Source organism: Miscanthus floridulus, chromosome 10, assembly GCF_019320115.1.
Source record: "Miscanthus floridulus cultivar M001 chromosome 10, ASM1932011v1, whole genome shotgun sequence".
In the NCBI taxonomy this organism is placed as follows: Eukaryota; Viridiplantae; Streptophyta; class Magnoliopsida; order Poales; family Poaceae; genus Miscanthus; species Miscanthus floridulus.
The window spans coordinates 38,597,724-38,613,952 of record NC_089589.1 but is presented as its reverse complement, the minus strand read 5'-3'; the positions used below and the strand labels follow the sequence as shown (position 1 = coordinate 38,613,952).

Here is a 16,229-nt window from a genome sequence, read left to right as displayed (position 1 = left end):
CTACTTAATCTAACATTTTTCTAGTTACAATCTCATTGTGATAGGTCTAGGTAAACAGCCGTATCAAACTGTGAACATATGTGCAATTAGATCAAAATTAAAATGGCACTAGTTATCGCAGTAAATAATGGAATCTATTCACCAACCAATCCGACACCCCATGTATTCATGTGCGCCTGCTTTGGTCTGCCAGATATTGCGCGTACCACTATAGATGAGGATGAAATATGCCATGGAATCAAATGTTCCAGGGAATCAAATGGATGCTCCGCTTCATCTTCCCCGCTGCTTCACCCTTGACCCACGGAGGTGACCGCTCAAGTCACGGAGTTCACTGTTTCCTTCCCCGCTCGCGAGACAGGGTCACAGGGAATCAAGTGTGGTAGGGAATCAAGTGTGTGCAATTAGATCAGAGCATAGTGCTTTTCATAGTATCTCACGGAGATCGGTCTTGGTAAATAGTCAAATCAAACTGTGAACATATGTGCAATTAGATCAAAATTAAAATGGCACTGGTTATCGTAGTAACTAACAGTGACTTTTTGAGCATTCAACGTATCATACATTGACATGTGTGAGGGTATTCGGGTAACGGAATCTTCACTAAGCACTCCAACTTCCCATGTACTCATGCGCGCCTCCTTTGGTCCACCAGATATTGCACGTACTGCTATAGATGAGGATGAAATATGCCATGGAATCAAATGTGCCAGGGAATCAAATGCCTCATCTTCCCTGCTGCGTCGCCCATGATCCGTGTAGGTGACCGCTCGAGTCACGGAGTTCACTATTTCCTTCCACACTCGAGTGACTTGGGGATTTTTAAGGCAAGCTAAGGGTAGCCTCGCAAGCTCACTCCAAACCTTCTTCCTCCCACAGCATGAGACAAACCAGAGAAAACCTTGAATTGCATGTATAGTATCGCATCGCCATGGCTTCGCTCGTCCTCCATCGACTCCGGCGCCACTGGGGGAAGGCCTTCAAGATTAGCTTGTGCTAATACCTAGGCACGGCTATGTCTGCTCGTCCTTGGTGTTAGTGGAAGTTTCACAAAGACAGAGAGGAATGCTTCCATGATCTATCACTGCTGCTGATCGTAGTCTGCGGTCAGAGCATGTGGGGTCAAAACCATGGAGTGCACTGGCGGTGGACCTCGGCGAGTGGGGTATTCTGCAATGGTGTTCCTATGACAAGTGGTTGTCAGGGAACCAAAATGTGCCCTGCTCAGCCTAGCGTATCAACTTGTCGGCTTGGCCGTCATTTTGCGTCAGTTGTTCCTCTCTTCCGCTTGGTTTCTAGTGCGAGTTGGTCTCCTTGTGGCCCCTTCTGCTCCTAGTGGGATATTAGTGGAAGCTTCACAAGGATGCTCCCCACCATAGGGCTGAGTTGCAGTCGGGTATAGGGAAATCCCTAACTCGATAGGTCTTTGTTATTGTACATCTCGTAATCTTTGAATGAAATGCAATTTATCGATATTATTGTGTGATGTTCAACTCGGTTTGAGTCTATTTCATAGTGAATTGGCTGATGGATTTGGACTTAGTAATCCTTGTACTAATGGTGGCTAACTCCTCTTAGCAGTGGAAAATAAAAAACAAAGAGGTGGCAAAACACAAGATTACATCTAAGCATGACAGTACATAATTCAGCGGTAAACATATATTACAAGTCTTGTGGAATTAATAATTTAGTTATCGAAATATAAGCACTCCCAATGCAGAAACTACCATAGTTTCTATGGACATTAATTGTACTACCACATAAGCGTTTTGCTGTTGTGGCAAGGTAATTATTGAAGAGAGAGAACAAAAATCATAGAAACTGGGTAAACCATGTCTACACGAGAACCAAGACATTAAGGGATGTCATTGGTAGAGAATGGAGAGAGAATGTATGTGATTGAATAAAAAATTCAAACAAATATCAACATGGTGGCTATGAGCACAAGTATGCAGTACGGCAGGTGGGTGCCTATAGTACTCTGCAATATGATACGGTGATGAAGTGCTAACTCATCGAAGTATTATCTGGTATGAGCTTCACTCAATTCACACTGGAGGCTTTGTTTGGATGCACATGTATTCATCTCAATCCACATATGTTCAAATGGATTGTAGTGCAATTGAACTAAGTTTAATTCCAATCCACTCTAACACATGGATTGAAGTAGATAAACATGCATCCAAACAAGGCCGGAATGAATGTTTTGCTTCCTTTGGCATCATTGTTGTCTTTGCTTTCCACAATTCCACATTGCTTTGCACATAACGTAGTTCTTATAGCCGCATTATCCTTGACTCATACATGTTGGATACAGTATGTTTCATTGGAGAATAAGGCGTTCAATCCAAGTTGAATTGTACATGCAAGTTGAATTGGTCATGTCCCGCTGCTTGTTACATGACGAACAAAGATGGTGCAATAAGTTGAATTTACCAAGATTGTATGCAAAACGCCCTCAGAACATTGATCAGTGCTTCACCGTTGTATTCACCATTTCACTTTCCCAGTGCGTATGTACGGTGATCATGTCATCCTGCTTCAGATTGCTTTGACAAAGTGATCTGGTGCTGCTATACAGTGAAAGACGTATAATACGGCTTGTAAGCGCACTGTACCACTATGTGTGGTACGTTCAACTCGACATCAACGGTGGAGCCCAAATCGATGCTGCTTGGGTTTCGCAGGCCACACTAGCTGAGGAGGCGGCAGTTGTAGTCCCTGAGGCGCAACGCTTCCCTTCAATGTTCGCCTGATTATTTAATCGGCCTCACTCATCTTCCACCGCACACCACTGTGAAAAATCCCCAAACTCCTATGTCATACTATAGAGAAAACCTCAATCTCCTCCACCACAATCTGCTTCACCGACACTCCTCCGGCGACTCCTCCAGCGATGGCTGACTTGTTGCCTCTATGGGATGACTCCTCTAGCGAGGAACACTCACCGCCGCTGCTCCTCTCGTCGGAGCGCGACATAAGCAGCTACTACGACCCCAACGAGGGGTGGTCGGACGATGAACTCTACACCCTCTTTGGTGAAGAGACAGAGTCGATGGAGGAAGACGAGGGGGACGACAAAGAGGACGAGGATGACGACGAGGACAAGGACGCCACCGACGACGATGGTGGTCCCGACAACAGCGGTGCTGGTGACAACGGCGGCGCTGGGGACAACGACGGCGCCAGTGACAACGGTGGCTTTGGGGATAGTGGCGGCGGTGGGGACAGTGGTGATGAGGCCGCGCCTCTAGCAAAGAGGCACAAGATGGAATGCAGATCCTCCAGCGCCAAGGATTAGAATTAGTTTAGTATAGCTAGTCCTACTGTGCAGTCTAATCTAGTAAGTTAGTTTTAATTAGTTCCAAATGAAGTAGTTATGTTTGGTACTTTTGTGCAGTCTAATCTAGTAAGTTAGTTTGAAATGCAGTCTAATCTAGTAAGCTAGGAGGGAAAAACAAATCCCCAATCAGTGTCTTAACTTCATTGATCAGTGGCTGAGCATTTTGGAAAGACCTTAATGTAGTTGCTAGAAGGGGGAAAATCCTCAATCTAGTAAGTTTAGTGTAATTACTTGGTAACCTAATACCAATGTGTGTTACTTTTGTAATCTAGTCGCTTGGAGCTTTTGGAAAGAATGAAATTAAGACATATCTGAGAATAGTGTTTTGAATTCATGGATTCGTTAATGTTAATGGCTTGGATTTTCTGGAATGAACGAAATCAAGTAATCTTTGACAGCAAAGTTCTCTTTTATTAACTCATGGCTAGAGCAAAGATTGTAATTGAATTGATCTTTTTTGTTTGCTTCTTTGTCTCTTAACCCCCCTGATTTCCCCCTTTTTGTAATTAGGCATGTTTGGTTCCTATCGATAGTCTACCACAACTAACCTTAGCCAAGTGTGGCAAGCCATAAAAAATATGGCTAGCAAATTGGTTGCCACACTTTGCCATGCCTAAGGGAATCTTGCCACACTTATTTACTCTATGACATGTGGAGCCCAAAATAATCTTGCCTAACCTTAGTTCAAAACCAACAATTGCCAACTTGGTCAAACTTGGCTAAGGTGAAGTGTGGCAAAGTGTGGCTAGCAACCAAACAGGAAAGTTCAATAGGGGCACAAGCCCCTCCTGTTTACTAAAAACAAACTTCTCTCGGAAGCTATCATTCCACAGGATCCATATATCCTTCAACACACTTTTTGGCCGTGAGATTACATCAATCCTTCAACACAACACATTGAACATCAACAAACAACATGCCCTGAGATTACATCAATCCTTGAGCACAACATATTGAACATCAACAAACAACATGCCTTGAGATTACATCAATCCTTGAGGACAACAAATTGAACATCAACAACCAAGGTTGAGTTAATTAGCCTAGACCTAGAAACAATACATTAATCATGAATAAACATGATTCAGCTAATAAGTTCTGCTCCCCTGTATCCACAGATGAAGATCATAGCAAGTATAGATACAACACTATTTGAAATGATACATTACAGGAACCACAACAGCACCACCAACCACTAGTGTGAAAAGCCTAACAATTGTAAGCAAGGATTGCACTACGTTTGCCTCAGCAAGCACCAATCTCTGTGTTGCTGAATCTGCTTCTTCATTTTCCCCAACTCGCACATGAGAATCTAGAGAATCTGCTTTCCAAGTTCTGGGTGAATCATAGCCCTACCCATTTTCATCAGTTTTTTAGATAGTCTCGTTGCCATTCATAAAACTTGCATCTCGGTCGGACCTATACGAAATCAAGGGAAATGAAAAAACAGATGCACTCAAGAAACCAGATCCAATATGTGACTACATCCAACAAAAACAAGAGGTGAGCAGATGCTTACCTAGGGATTGTTCCTTGGGCATTCGAAGAACATACAACTAGGATTAGTGTCAGTCTTTGACTAAAGCTCAATCACCCTCTCCATCATGCACTCATCGCAAATAATTAGAGGGAGGCCCATCTCTTCCCCAACCTCATCTTCTTCTGCAAACGGCGGTCTTTGAGGATGTCTGCTCTGTGACGACGAGCAATCCATCCGACGAGACATGGTGTTGCCAGAAGCAAGGGAGCAAAGAGGAGAGGAGCAGGGGGACGACAGCAGTGGGTTGGCATCGTCAGGGGCAACAAACCCTAGCACAAAGGGGGAAGAAAGCCGTGGTTGTTATAGAATAACATCCAACAGCCGATTTTACCGTTGTATTGTACCGTTACAAAATGGAAGGGCATTTTTGTCTTTGCTCATGCCCCAACGTCAAAACAGACCTGGCACCGCGTCTATCCTATGGTGTACGCTCTTCCATATCTTCAATTTTTTGCAATATCATATGGTTGTTGCTGCAATTCTATGTCCGCATTCTGCGGCCATGGAAATGAAACAACACTGCCAAGCCACCACAAAATGGCGGTGATGATAAAGTATCTACGTCGGCTGCTATGACGCACCGGTGGTGATATTTAGCAGCTGTAAAATAGCGCTCGGGCGGGAGGGGAAATGCCTCCCCCAAAATTTCCTTTCCCCGCCTCCCCATGATTTTTTTTAATTTTAACACTTTTTTAAATTAATTTTAAATCTAACACGGTCGTTTTTTTTAACTAACACTTTTGGCCGCGCCATGCATGGTGGCACGGCAAAAAGCTGACGTGGCGGCGACCGAAACCGCTGACTGCTGACTGGGCAGGGCCTGCCGCGCCACCGATCTTGGAGCGGTAGTGCCGCGCCCTGATCCATGGCATGGCAGGGCCGAATCAAACCCCTGCCGCGTCCCGCATCCGCCAGTGGCCGAGCAGATGCCGTTGCCCGAGCAGCAGAGCAGCAAGGCCGCCTGGCCACCATGCCCGCGTCCGCCCACGCCAGCCCGCCACCGAGCACGCCGGCCGCCGCGGCCGCGTCCGCCCACACCAGGCAGCCGTGTCCGCCCACGCCAGCCAGCTCACCGCCGAGCACGGCACGGCCGCCGGCCGCTCGGTGCGGCAGCCGCGCCCGCACGCCGGCGTGCCACCCCCTCCGGCCACGCACGGCGGCTGCCCGCCGAGGCCTGCGCCCGCACCTCCCGGCCCGGTCTAGCGCGCTGCAGCGAGGTACTCCCCTAATATAGTTAGTATAGTTAATAAAGTTAGTAAAATTATGAAAGTATAGTTAGTATAGTTAGTAAAGGTTGTTAGTTTAGTTAGTATAGGTAATATTGTAAGTTAGTATAGGTAGTTTAGTTAGTACAGTTATTGAGTCTACTTATGCATTGGAACCAACCTCATCATAGTCAATCATATGGCTGCAATAATGACCTATTCCAAGCTCCGAATGGACTAGATCGTAGTTGGATTTAACACCACATTCGCAATTGACTGGCGGTGCTTTGTAAATTAACCTTTCTTTCTTCTTTTGCTTTGCTTTTGGAGGTTCTTCAGGCCATTGGTTCTTAGGACCATACAACCACTCCTTGAAACGACACTTCACCATTGAATGCACCTAAATAACGTGACATTAGTACATGAACATATATATAGCTCAACATTTCAACACATACACTTTGCACTTACTTCATGCTTGTTTGGACACACAAACTCCAACGTATTCTCAGGGTTTATCACGGCTCGATCTCCACAATCGCACAGAGGAGGTTCCTCGAGTTGTCTAACTACAGCTAAGTGCTTCTCCTTAGCCATCATTGGAGGGGGGTTAGGGGGAGGTGGAACCCACCGCTCGAAGTGCTCCCGTGGATGTCGCCCTCTCCACCAATCGTCGAAAAGGAGGTTCCTGGGGTCAAACTTGTCTGCACCATCGATCCGCTGAAAGAAAAAGCACCTCTCATGGTCCTACACAACAAAAATTTAATAAAATATTAGTAACCTAGTAATACAAATGAAAAGAAAAATATACGGAAACAACTACTTACATTAAAACGACTGCACGTGTAGAAGCAACGAGCCGTTGTGTCCGGATGTCTCGATTGAAACACGTCGGCCGGACGACCACAGTCACAGTTAGGGACAGGGAGTTCAGGAGGGATGGGGGCATCTTTGCTAGACTCGTCGGGGTACAATTCTCTAGGATGACCCCGTTTTTGCCATAACTGCTCCCGAAACATGTCTTCCATCTAATAAAATGGTTCCAATTAAACATCAATCAAAACAACGTAAATTAATGTAAAATATAATCATTTGCAATGCAACTAAAATAATATAACCAAAAATTATAGCAACAAAAAATACATGGTAAACATACTTCTAACTAAATAATTAACCTTAACATTGACAAAATCAAACTAATATCTTCCTTCAAACCGTAGACCATAGTTCCCAAACATAATTTTCCTCCTAACCTTAACTCCCATTCATACACGGAATATGTTGACACCATGCACTTTGTTTTTTTGTTAGAACTTATTCTACCAAATTAGGGGATGATGTATAATGCGAATGAAGTAGTAGCGGCTGATGGTTTTGCTGGAATCATCACACTCAACCTGGAGTCAAACGACAAGGATGGTAATCCATGTGCATATCCATAGCAGTTGTTTCTGGGAACAATCTTATAGCCTGAGTATTGTGCAGGCGCCCATGGTTAGTGAACACAATGTCGGACAACCCGTGGAGGCAATTGGTGTCATGGATTGAGTAGAAGTTGTATCAGTTTTACAAAAAGTTCGCCCTTGGCAGGCATATCAGGTGGTCGATCGACCATTTTAGTTTTGTTAGTATATATAAATGCATTTATGTGAACACCGAGGTGAATGTGTCTAACTACACATTTAATTGTTTTGTAGGTTCAAGGTACTCAAATGTAGGTTGAGATGGGGTTCTTAAACCCGGCCAGTGATCATTGTTTTTAATGAATTGACAAAGGGCTTGCTATTTAACAAGTCGGATATCCTCCGTACTTGTATCAATGCCATGTAACTTTGTTGGAAATACCTCATTTTGTAGTGCACATTACATGTTGAGTGGTTCAGCCCAGCTATTTTCCATGGGGACATTGTGAATGCAGGAACCATTATTTATGTCCACATTGACATCATCTTACAGGAATGCACTCTCACTGTTTTTGGCTAACCAATTTGGAGATATCTGGGTTGCAAGCTCTTGGCGGTTTCATTATGGAGTGATTTCGTAAGTGGGATGAATCGGATGCGTATGCAGCCTCAGCCATGATCTCTCCTCTGGCTCAGAGGTTGTCCACTGAAGCCCTTCATTCAATTGACAACCTAGCTATCTAGCCATAATTTTGAGGAAGACGGGAGGGGTTGTCCCCTACTGGACTTCATTAAAATTTAATAACAATGTTTGCCAAGTACATACTTCAGGAAACAAAGAAAATAAGCAAAATTACACATAGATGTCTAGCCATAATTGTAACTGTAACTGGAGATCACTCTTAGCTCGGAGTTAACTCTAGCTAGCTCTTGTTTGAAAACTACTTTGCAAGTTTGCAAAGAGTGCTGTTGATTTCTGAAGATGTTTTAACTGTTTCACCTTTTTTCTTGTGTTGCAGACAGTAGTGTCATCTTTAGTGGAGCTGACCATTTTGGAGATATTTGGGCTGCAAAAAGATCTTGGCAGCTTCATTATGGAGACCATCACCTTATCTCATCAAGGTGCTACAGTTCCTAACCTTGGAATGCCAATTTCATTTTGGACGTCTGTTTGTGTTCTGAAAACTATATATTCACTGTGTTTGAAAACTATGTATGTTGCTGTTGTTTTGTATGGATATTTGTCTTTGTGTTCTGAAAAATATATATGTTGGTGCCGATGCGTAAGCCATGGAATGTCAGTATTATATGTTGGTGTTATAATTTATTGTGAACAATAATGATGCACAATGGTAACATCGGCGTTAATGGACAAAACATTACCGTCGGAACAAACACAATGGCGGCGGCGACACTGCCCCTCATTACTGCCGGAGCTAACAACGACCACGTGCATTGGCACCTACATCACCGCCAGATGGTACGCCAATCCGGGGTTGATGTACTCGGCATCATAGCCGAATGGCACGTCGGTCTGGTGTTGATGCTCTCATCATCACAGCCGGATGGTACGCCGAACTGGCGTCGATAGGTCTATGGTCACTAAAGATGGCAACGGGTAGAGAATACCCACAAACCCGCAGGCAACAAACCCGACGAGCACGGATACGGGCGCCAAACTGTGCCCACAGGCATGGGTGAGGGCACAGCTGTCAACCCGATGGATATTTGATGACGGGCAAAGAAATAACCTACCCGCACCTGCAAACTCGACAGACCCGCTCCGATCGATCACTGACAAGTGGACCGCCGCTTAGCCACTCTCCTCCCTAACACCACACTGCACCCTCCTCTGTCTCACCGCTCTCTCCTCAGTCCTCGTCCTCACGTTCTTTGCCAAGAGGCAATATCCGCATGGATAGTGGCTTCGCACGCCCGTGCCCGCGAGCAAAATCTCATTGGATAGCCAACGGTTGGTATGCTATCCCGGCAATGATAGGTGCACTATCACCGCTGGATGGAACACCGGGCCAGCATCGATGGAGGCATCATCACCGTCGGATGGTACGCCAGACCAGCATCGATGGACGCATCATCATCGCCGGATGGTACGCTAGGCTGGCGTCGATGGGTTCAACATCACATCCGGATAATGCGCCGGGCTGGTGTCGTTAGACGCATCATCACCGTCAGATGGTACGTCGGACCAGCGTCGAAGAACACATCATCACTGTCGGATGGTACGCCGGGCCAACGGTGGTAAGATACCGTCACCGCCGTATGGTACGCCGGGCTGACGGTGGTAAAATACAATCACTGCCGGCTCTCTACCGGCGGAGATAATGGTCGCCATCACCGTCGACATACACCAATGGGGGCCAAAACCGTCGGTAATGAGGGTTCTAGAGCCAGCGGTGATTAGCTTTCTGTAGTAGTGACCCGCCTATGGTTTCTTCTATGCTCTCGAGTCCGCCGAGGACCAAGAAGTCTTGTAAATGCATGGGCATGGCACACCCATGCATTGTTATCTTCAAAGACTATGTTTCAAAGACTTCCACTAGTTATCTCTAATGTTGTTTAAGTTGTATGAATGTTCTTGAAGTGTTATGAACTAAGTTTGAGAACAATGTTGTAAACATTGTAATATGATCTAGCTATGGTGTGTGATGTTATCCGATCCTTTCCTTGGCTTGATCCTGGATGAAGGTCGGACATAGTACATCTTACGAGGGTGTACCAGGATGACCAATAAAGTGAACTATCTAACCTAGTAGTCGATGGAAGACAACTGAGTTAGGTACTCATTTAAAAGAGGTACTCATTTAAAAGAGAGATGATCCTGACAAATTGTTTTTTGATGCAATTATTTATAGAGACTGTAAATCAATTTTAGGAGGCAGATAACTCCAACGACCGCCTCCAAAAATCATCGATTTACGGAGGCGGGCATCTTCCAAAAATCTATTTATCAATACGGACATTGTAAGGCAACCACCTCCGTTAATTGGTGATTTTCGAAGACGGTCGTCTTAGGATGTCCACCTCCGTAAATCACACTATTTTCGGTGTCCACCAGCAAAGAGAAGTCACTTTTAGTGTCCTGTAGTAAATTTTTCTTTGAAGCATTGATCAAACACTTATTAATTGATAGAAAATTACATAGTACAATGTGACACATTGATTAATTTCATTATCTAGCTTATTAGCATCCCTGTTTTCTTGATTGATATATTGTTATTACGCGCATGCAACTCCACTCCATTAGCGTCCACTAGTACAGAAACAAGCTGCACTCTCGGTTGGGAAACCCTTTCAGTCCCGGTTTCCCAACCGGGAGCACGAATCCGGGACTAAAGGGCCCCTCCTTTAGTCCCGGTTTCTCGCCCGGGACTAAAGGTCCACCTTTAGTTCTGGTTGGTAATACCAACCGGGGCTAAAGAGGCCTCCCGGCCTGGCCACGTGGGCCGGCCCTTTAGTCCCGGGTGGTATTACCAACTGGGACTAAAGGTTTTCTTTTTTTTTGTTTCTATTTTCAATTGATGATTCATTTTGGTTTTCGAATAGGTTTTCGAATACACATTCTATGCTGCTAATAATATATGTATTCTACACGCTTATAATGTTCGAACATTTTGTACAAACTAAAGTATGAAACTAACGTATATATTACATGCATATACATATATTGTACGTTATTTTATGTACATATAATATGTTTGTGTGATATATATATATATATATATATATATATATATATATATATATATATATATATATATATATATATATATATATATATATATATTACAAATAAAGCTTGCATTGTATATTCTATCATATCCTCCTGTGGCTGGTTGGTGGCCGAATCCACCGCCGGTGGCAGGTTGGAAGCCGGATCTGCACCGGGAGCCGCTCAGGCTCAGGTCCCGCCACACGGGGGAGAGGGCGGGGGCGCCGTGCTTGGAGGAGAGGGAGGGAGCGCCGCGCTCGGAGGAGAGGGAGGGGGCGCCGTGCTCGGAGGAGAGGGCGCCGCGCTGTGCTTGGAGGAGAAGGAGGGGACGCCGTGCTCGGAGGATAGGACGCCACGTCGTGCTTAGAGGATGGAGGGGGCGCCGTGCTTGGAGGGCGGGGGCACCGTGCTTGGAGGCGAGGTCAAGGACGATGAGGTGGCCACGGGCGATGGTGACGAGGGCGGCGGCGGCGGTAGTGGTGATGGGCGACGAAGATGAAGAGTGAGGAGGAAGAAGAAATAGTCGCCTTATATAGGCGAGGGACCTTTAGTCCCGGCTCCTGTAAACGCCCGAGACGAAAAGACCTTTAGTCCCGGCTGGTAATACCAGCCGGGACTAAAGGTGTATTTTGGTGGGCCGCAAAAAATGCAGCCCACCTTTAATCCCGGGTGGTAGATCCACCCCGGACTAAAGTTGGGCTGCAGTTTCACTTCCCGCTCGTTTCAAGCTCCATTTGTTTTTTATATATTTCTTTCTATAAAATGTTAAAGTCTTGTTAATTGCACAGTAAATTAAATACAAGGCATAAAATTGTTTTAAAAGAATATGGATTTACTTTTGCTTTATTACACACAGGAAAATTGTGTGACCTAAAGTTTTTTATTTTTTCTTATAAATATTGAAACATAATGTCATTAATAATTACTATTTCATTAATGCAAAAATGTAGTGTTTAATTTAAATCATTAAAACTTTTGTTTTCGATTGGAAATTTGTTTTTACATTGGAAATCTTGTGATTACCGGCGATGAGGAAGAAGAGAGGTCGGCGATGAAGCAAGAACACTGAGCTCGAAGTGGCTCGGGCTCGGGGAGGAAGAAGCTAAGGGGTATATAGGAAGGGACCTTTAGTACCGGTTGGAGACAGCAACCGGGACTAAAGGTCCCTTTCTATTCCCAGACGGAGCCTCCAGCCGGGAGTAGACTTTTATTCCCGGTTGGAGGGACCAACCGGGAGTAAAAGTTAACATTTAGTCCCGGTTTGTAGCTCCAACCGGGACTAAAGGTCCCCTGCAGAAAAGCCTGCCGCAGTAGCCGTTGGGCAGGGACCTTTAGTCCCGGTTGAAGCTACCAACCGGGACTAAAGATTTCTCTAGTTCCGGGCGCGAAAAATACTGGAACTAAAGCCAAATTTCGAAGTAGATCAAAAGTCGTTTCTCTACTAGTGGTCCCTCCACACCATGATCTGTCAGGGAAGCATATATAGTTAGTCTTCTTTTAGCTAATTCTCAGCAACTATATGCTGTACTCAGTAAAAGAAAAAGCTCAAGGTACCTTCAACCTTATTCGCACTGCTTTTCAAGGCCTGCAACCCAGTCCGTATCGTATGCAATCCTCTCTTGGCGTTCTATTCGCTGGATGATGCACTGCATGTCTTACCTCCACGCAACAGGCACTGTTTGGTGGCACAATACGCATGGGTGAATCACGCTTGATGTGAAACTTTCATTGCTTGGTTATTTCGTCCTTGTCTTGCACGGCACATGCTCCGGTCACCAGGTTGAAGCAAGTTATTAAGAGCGTACACACAAGCAACATGACTACAGTAGGTGCAAATTTCCCAAACAACATCTTGCTGCTATTACGGCAGGTGCTGATCATCTAAATAAATCAAGGAACAAGCTAAGGATGGAAGACAATGCAGCTTATCGATCTAGAACTCGATCCAACTGACAGTAGCCATTATATAGCATGGAAAATGCCTACTGGTACATTTATACTTAATGCTAGTGATGTTCTGAATTTTTTATTGAGAGATAGACAGGGAGATATACGGGGATAGAGAGGAGATAGATAGAGACAGAGATAAATAGATATAGATAAAGACTGATAAATAGAGAGATACCGAGAGACAAACACTAGTATAGAAATCATCTCTAGCTACTTGCGGCACTTTTTTTATTTCAGCGTGAAAGGCCAATGAAAATCAGCACATTTCACTTGCATCACTTGAGAACTGCCTGTGTAAATAAAACTACTGCAGAAATCATCTCTGCTAGCTTGCAGCACTTTTTCGACTTCTACTAGTGCTTTTGGATCGCCAGTGCGAAAGGCCAATGAAAATCAGCACATTTACACTTGCATCCCTTGAGAACCGCCTATGTAAATAAATTTTTATAGTGGCCATTGACTTAAGGACGCCGGCACCGCCTCTAGTCTAGAAATAGTATTCAGAATTTGTAAATTGATTCACAAGTCACAAGATTTTCGCACATGTGCGGATGTGGGGGTTTACTGAGGACCTCTAGACCCACGGATTGCTCACCTCAAAGTAACTGGTGACCAAGTGACTGAAACATTCGTTTTGAATTCACCTTTCTGAATACTCTAAAGGAATTCAAATAAAAAAGTTCAAACTAGAAGGTTTTAGATCTCTTCGAGTACTACAACTTCGGTTTAGGTCGTTTCTCCGAGCTTATTTCAAAATTTCAAATAAATATAAATTTCAAAATCATTAATCTTAAAACAAAATTGTTGTGCCCTAAATGATTTTGAATGAAAAATTAGTCAACTACAAAGTTCCATATCTCTTTGAGATCTCACTGTAGTTTACATAATTTCTCGATCCGAGGTTATTTAAAAAACTAAAAATGATTTTAAATTATTTGTAATAGCGGCAGGTTAAGAAAACTACCGGTGAAAATGCATCTCTACCGGCAGTTTTCTTAAGGTAATGGATAGTACAAATTCTCTATTTACACGGGCAGTTGTCTTAAGCCTACTGCTAGGGTGATACACCAGCGGTAGAAATTTACTAGTGAAAATACATCTCCACTAGCAGTTTATAGCCATAGTCTCACAATCCTATTTCTGGTGGAACCTGTTATTTACGAACTTGTCTCACCGGATTTTAAGGATAAAATAGGATACATAATCTTATGTGCGCCCAGAGATCAGTCACACACATAAACTGACAAATTATAGATAGTATCATCATAAGTGTTTATTACATCCCGAATAATAAAACAAAGTCTTCACATAAATACAGCGAAAGTATAAAGATAACTCTCTCGCGGAAGCTCCATATCATAGGGACGTCAACTGGTTGACCACAAGTCTAGTAATCCTCAGGAAAGTCGTCATTACCATAGCCATCTGTTACCCATCCGGGATTTTTATCCAAATAATAAAAATAAACAGGCGTAAGTACATCTCGTACTCAACAAGTGTAACATGGGGTTCATGAAGCTCAAAGGCTTGACACAGGTTTAACAACATTTAGCTTTTAGTTGTCATAATTTAAGCATAAAAGTAGCAACAAGTTGTCATAATCCCAATTAAAACACATGATCAATGTAAACATGAATAATGAACAGTATAAACTGATAATTAATAGTGATTATCAATTTCATAAGGATCCAAGGCCACTCGTGATCATGAGCATGGCTGATATACCAGTTTTACACTCTGCAGAGGTTGTACACTTTCACTGTGAGTCTTGATACCCATATGCCCGGGTTTATAACTCCCAAAACACTTCCAAAGTGAGCAGTCAAGGTTCACTATGAAGCCTTTCAAAGGTTCGTCTAATAAGTTAGGGCCATTAGATTCACTCGGCAAAAGGATATAGGAACCCCCTGTCGAATGGCATAATTCCATCATGGCTATACATATAAGAGTAGAGGTTATTCTATACCCGATTCACCAAGCCTTTCTTACGCTATAAAGGTAACCTCTAACAAGCTAGAAAAGGTCCTCATAATGAGCTAAAGTCAGAGCCATGTAGCCCTCACAGCTGTACTGTAAGTCCCAGATGTTCGCTTATAGATAAGTCCTTAGGGAGAGGAACCTGAAGCATTTAGAAAGTAGCTAAACACTTCAGCCCCCTGTTTCCATATTGCTAAAAAGTCATGTTTTAATGTTTATTGCATATACCATTAGTCAAGTTACAAGATCATGGTTTAGTTGAGCACTAGCAAAGCTACCCAATGCACATCACATAGGACACAAGGTATAAGTTCAATTCTAGGGAATCCCTATCAAGGTGACATATGCAATATGAATCAATGTATTAAAGTTGATAGGAAACAAGGATGATCCCATGCTATACTTGCATAGAACAAAGTGTTCCTGCTGATCCTGCTCATCAAACTAGTACTCTTCATCACCCACGAATCGCTCACTGTCTATACTCGATCAACACAGCAACATACAAGCATCCAGTAGCAATCATGCACAGCAAACAAAGGCTATAGATTAGAACAGTACACCAATCAGCATAAAGTTAAGATGAAAAGTTTGTAAAACGAATCTACGTCTCACTACGAACACAGACGCGAAGATCACGAAAATCGGAGCTAAAACAAAGAAATTATGAATTAATCAAGATTTCCTTTAATAAAATAATAGATTAAATCTAACCTCAAATTTAAAAAGTTGAAAACAAACTTAACAGTAGTATAAACAAGTAGATTACACGTTTACGAATCTAATGCAACTTGAACGGATCAAATCAGACTTAAAACGAAGTTTTTGTGAGCAAAACAAAATCAGTGGCAAATCTGTAAATAAATGGATTTAATTCGAATTGAAATAAATCAAAATTGGAATTTTGAATCTAGAGTGAACTGCAGGTTTAAAATCAGCAAACTAGAGGGGCCCTTATGCAAAATTTCCAGCCAAAGGGGTATTGGCCGATCTGGACTGTTAGATCTGAGTTGGACCGTGGGGATTAGATCCAGCAGGAGAGAGAGAAATCGGTCGGCCGAAATAGAGCCGAGCATGGCGG

The 16,229-nt window shown here is 43.5% G+C and overlaps 1 protein-coding gene across 1 annotated transcript; it reads left to right on the top strand.

Moving 5' to 3' along the window:
* Nucleotides 1-2,896: 2,896 nt before the first annotated feature.
* LOC136488435 (uncharacterized) lies at nt 2,897-3,301 on the top strand. Its single transcript, XM_066485368.1, has one exon. It carries the CDS (start codon nt 2,897-2,899, stop codon nt 3,299-3,301), a length of 405 nt encoding a protein of 134 aa, XP_066341465.1.
* Nucleotides 3,302-16,229: the final 12,928 nt, after the last annotated feature.

Bases quoted from the DNA above. Each gene is read 5' to 3' on its own strand.
- LOC136488435 (XM_066485368.1), top strand. From the start codon at position 2,897: ATGGCTGACTTGTTGCCTCTATGGGATGACTCCTCTAGCGAGGAACAC.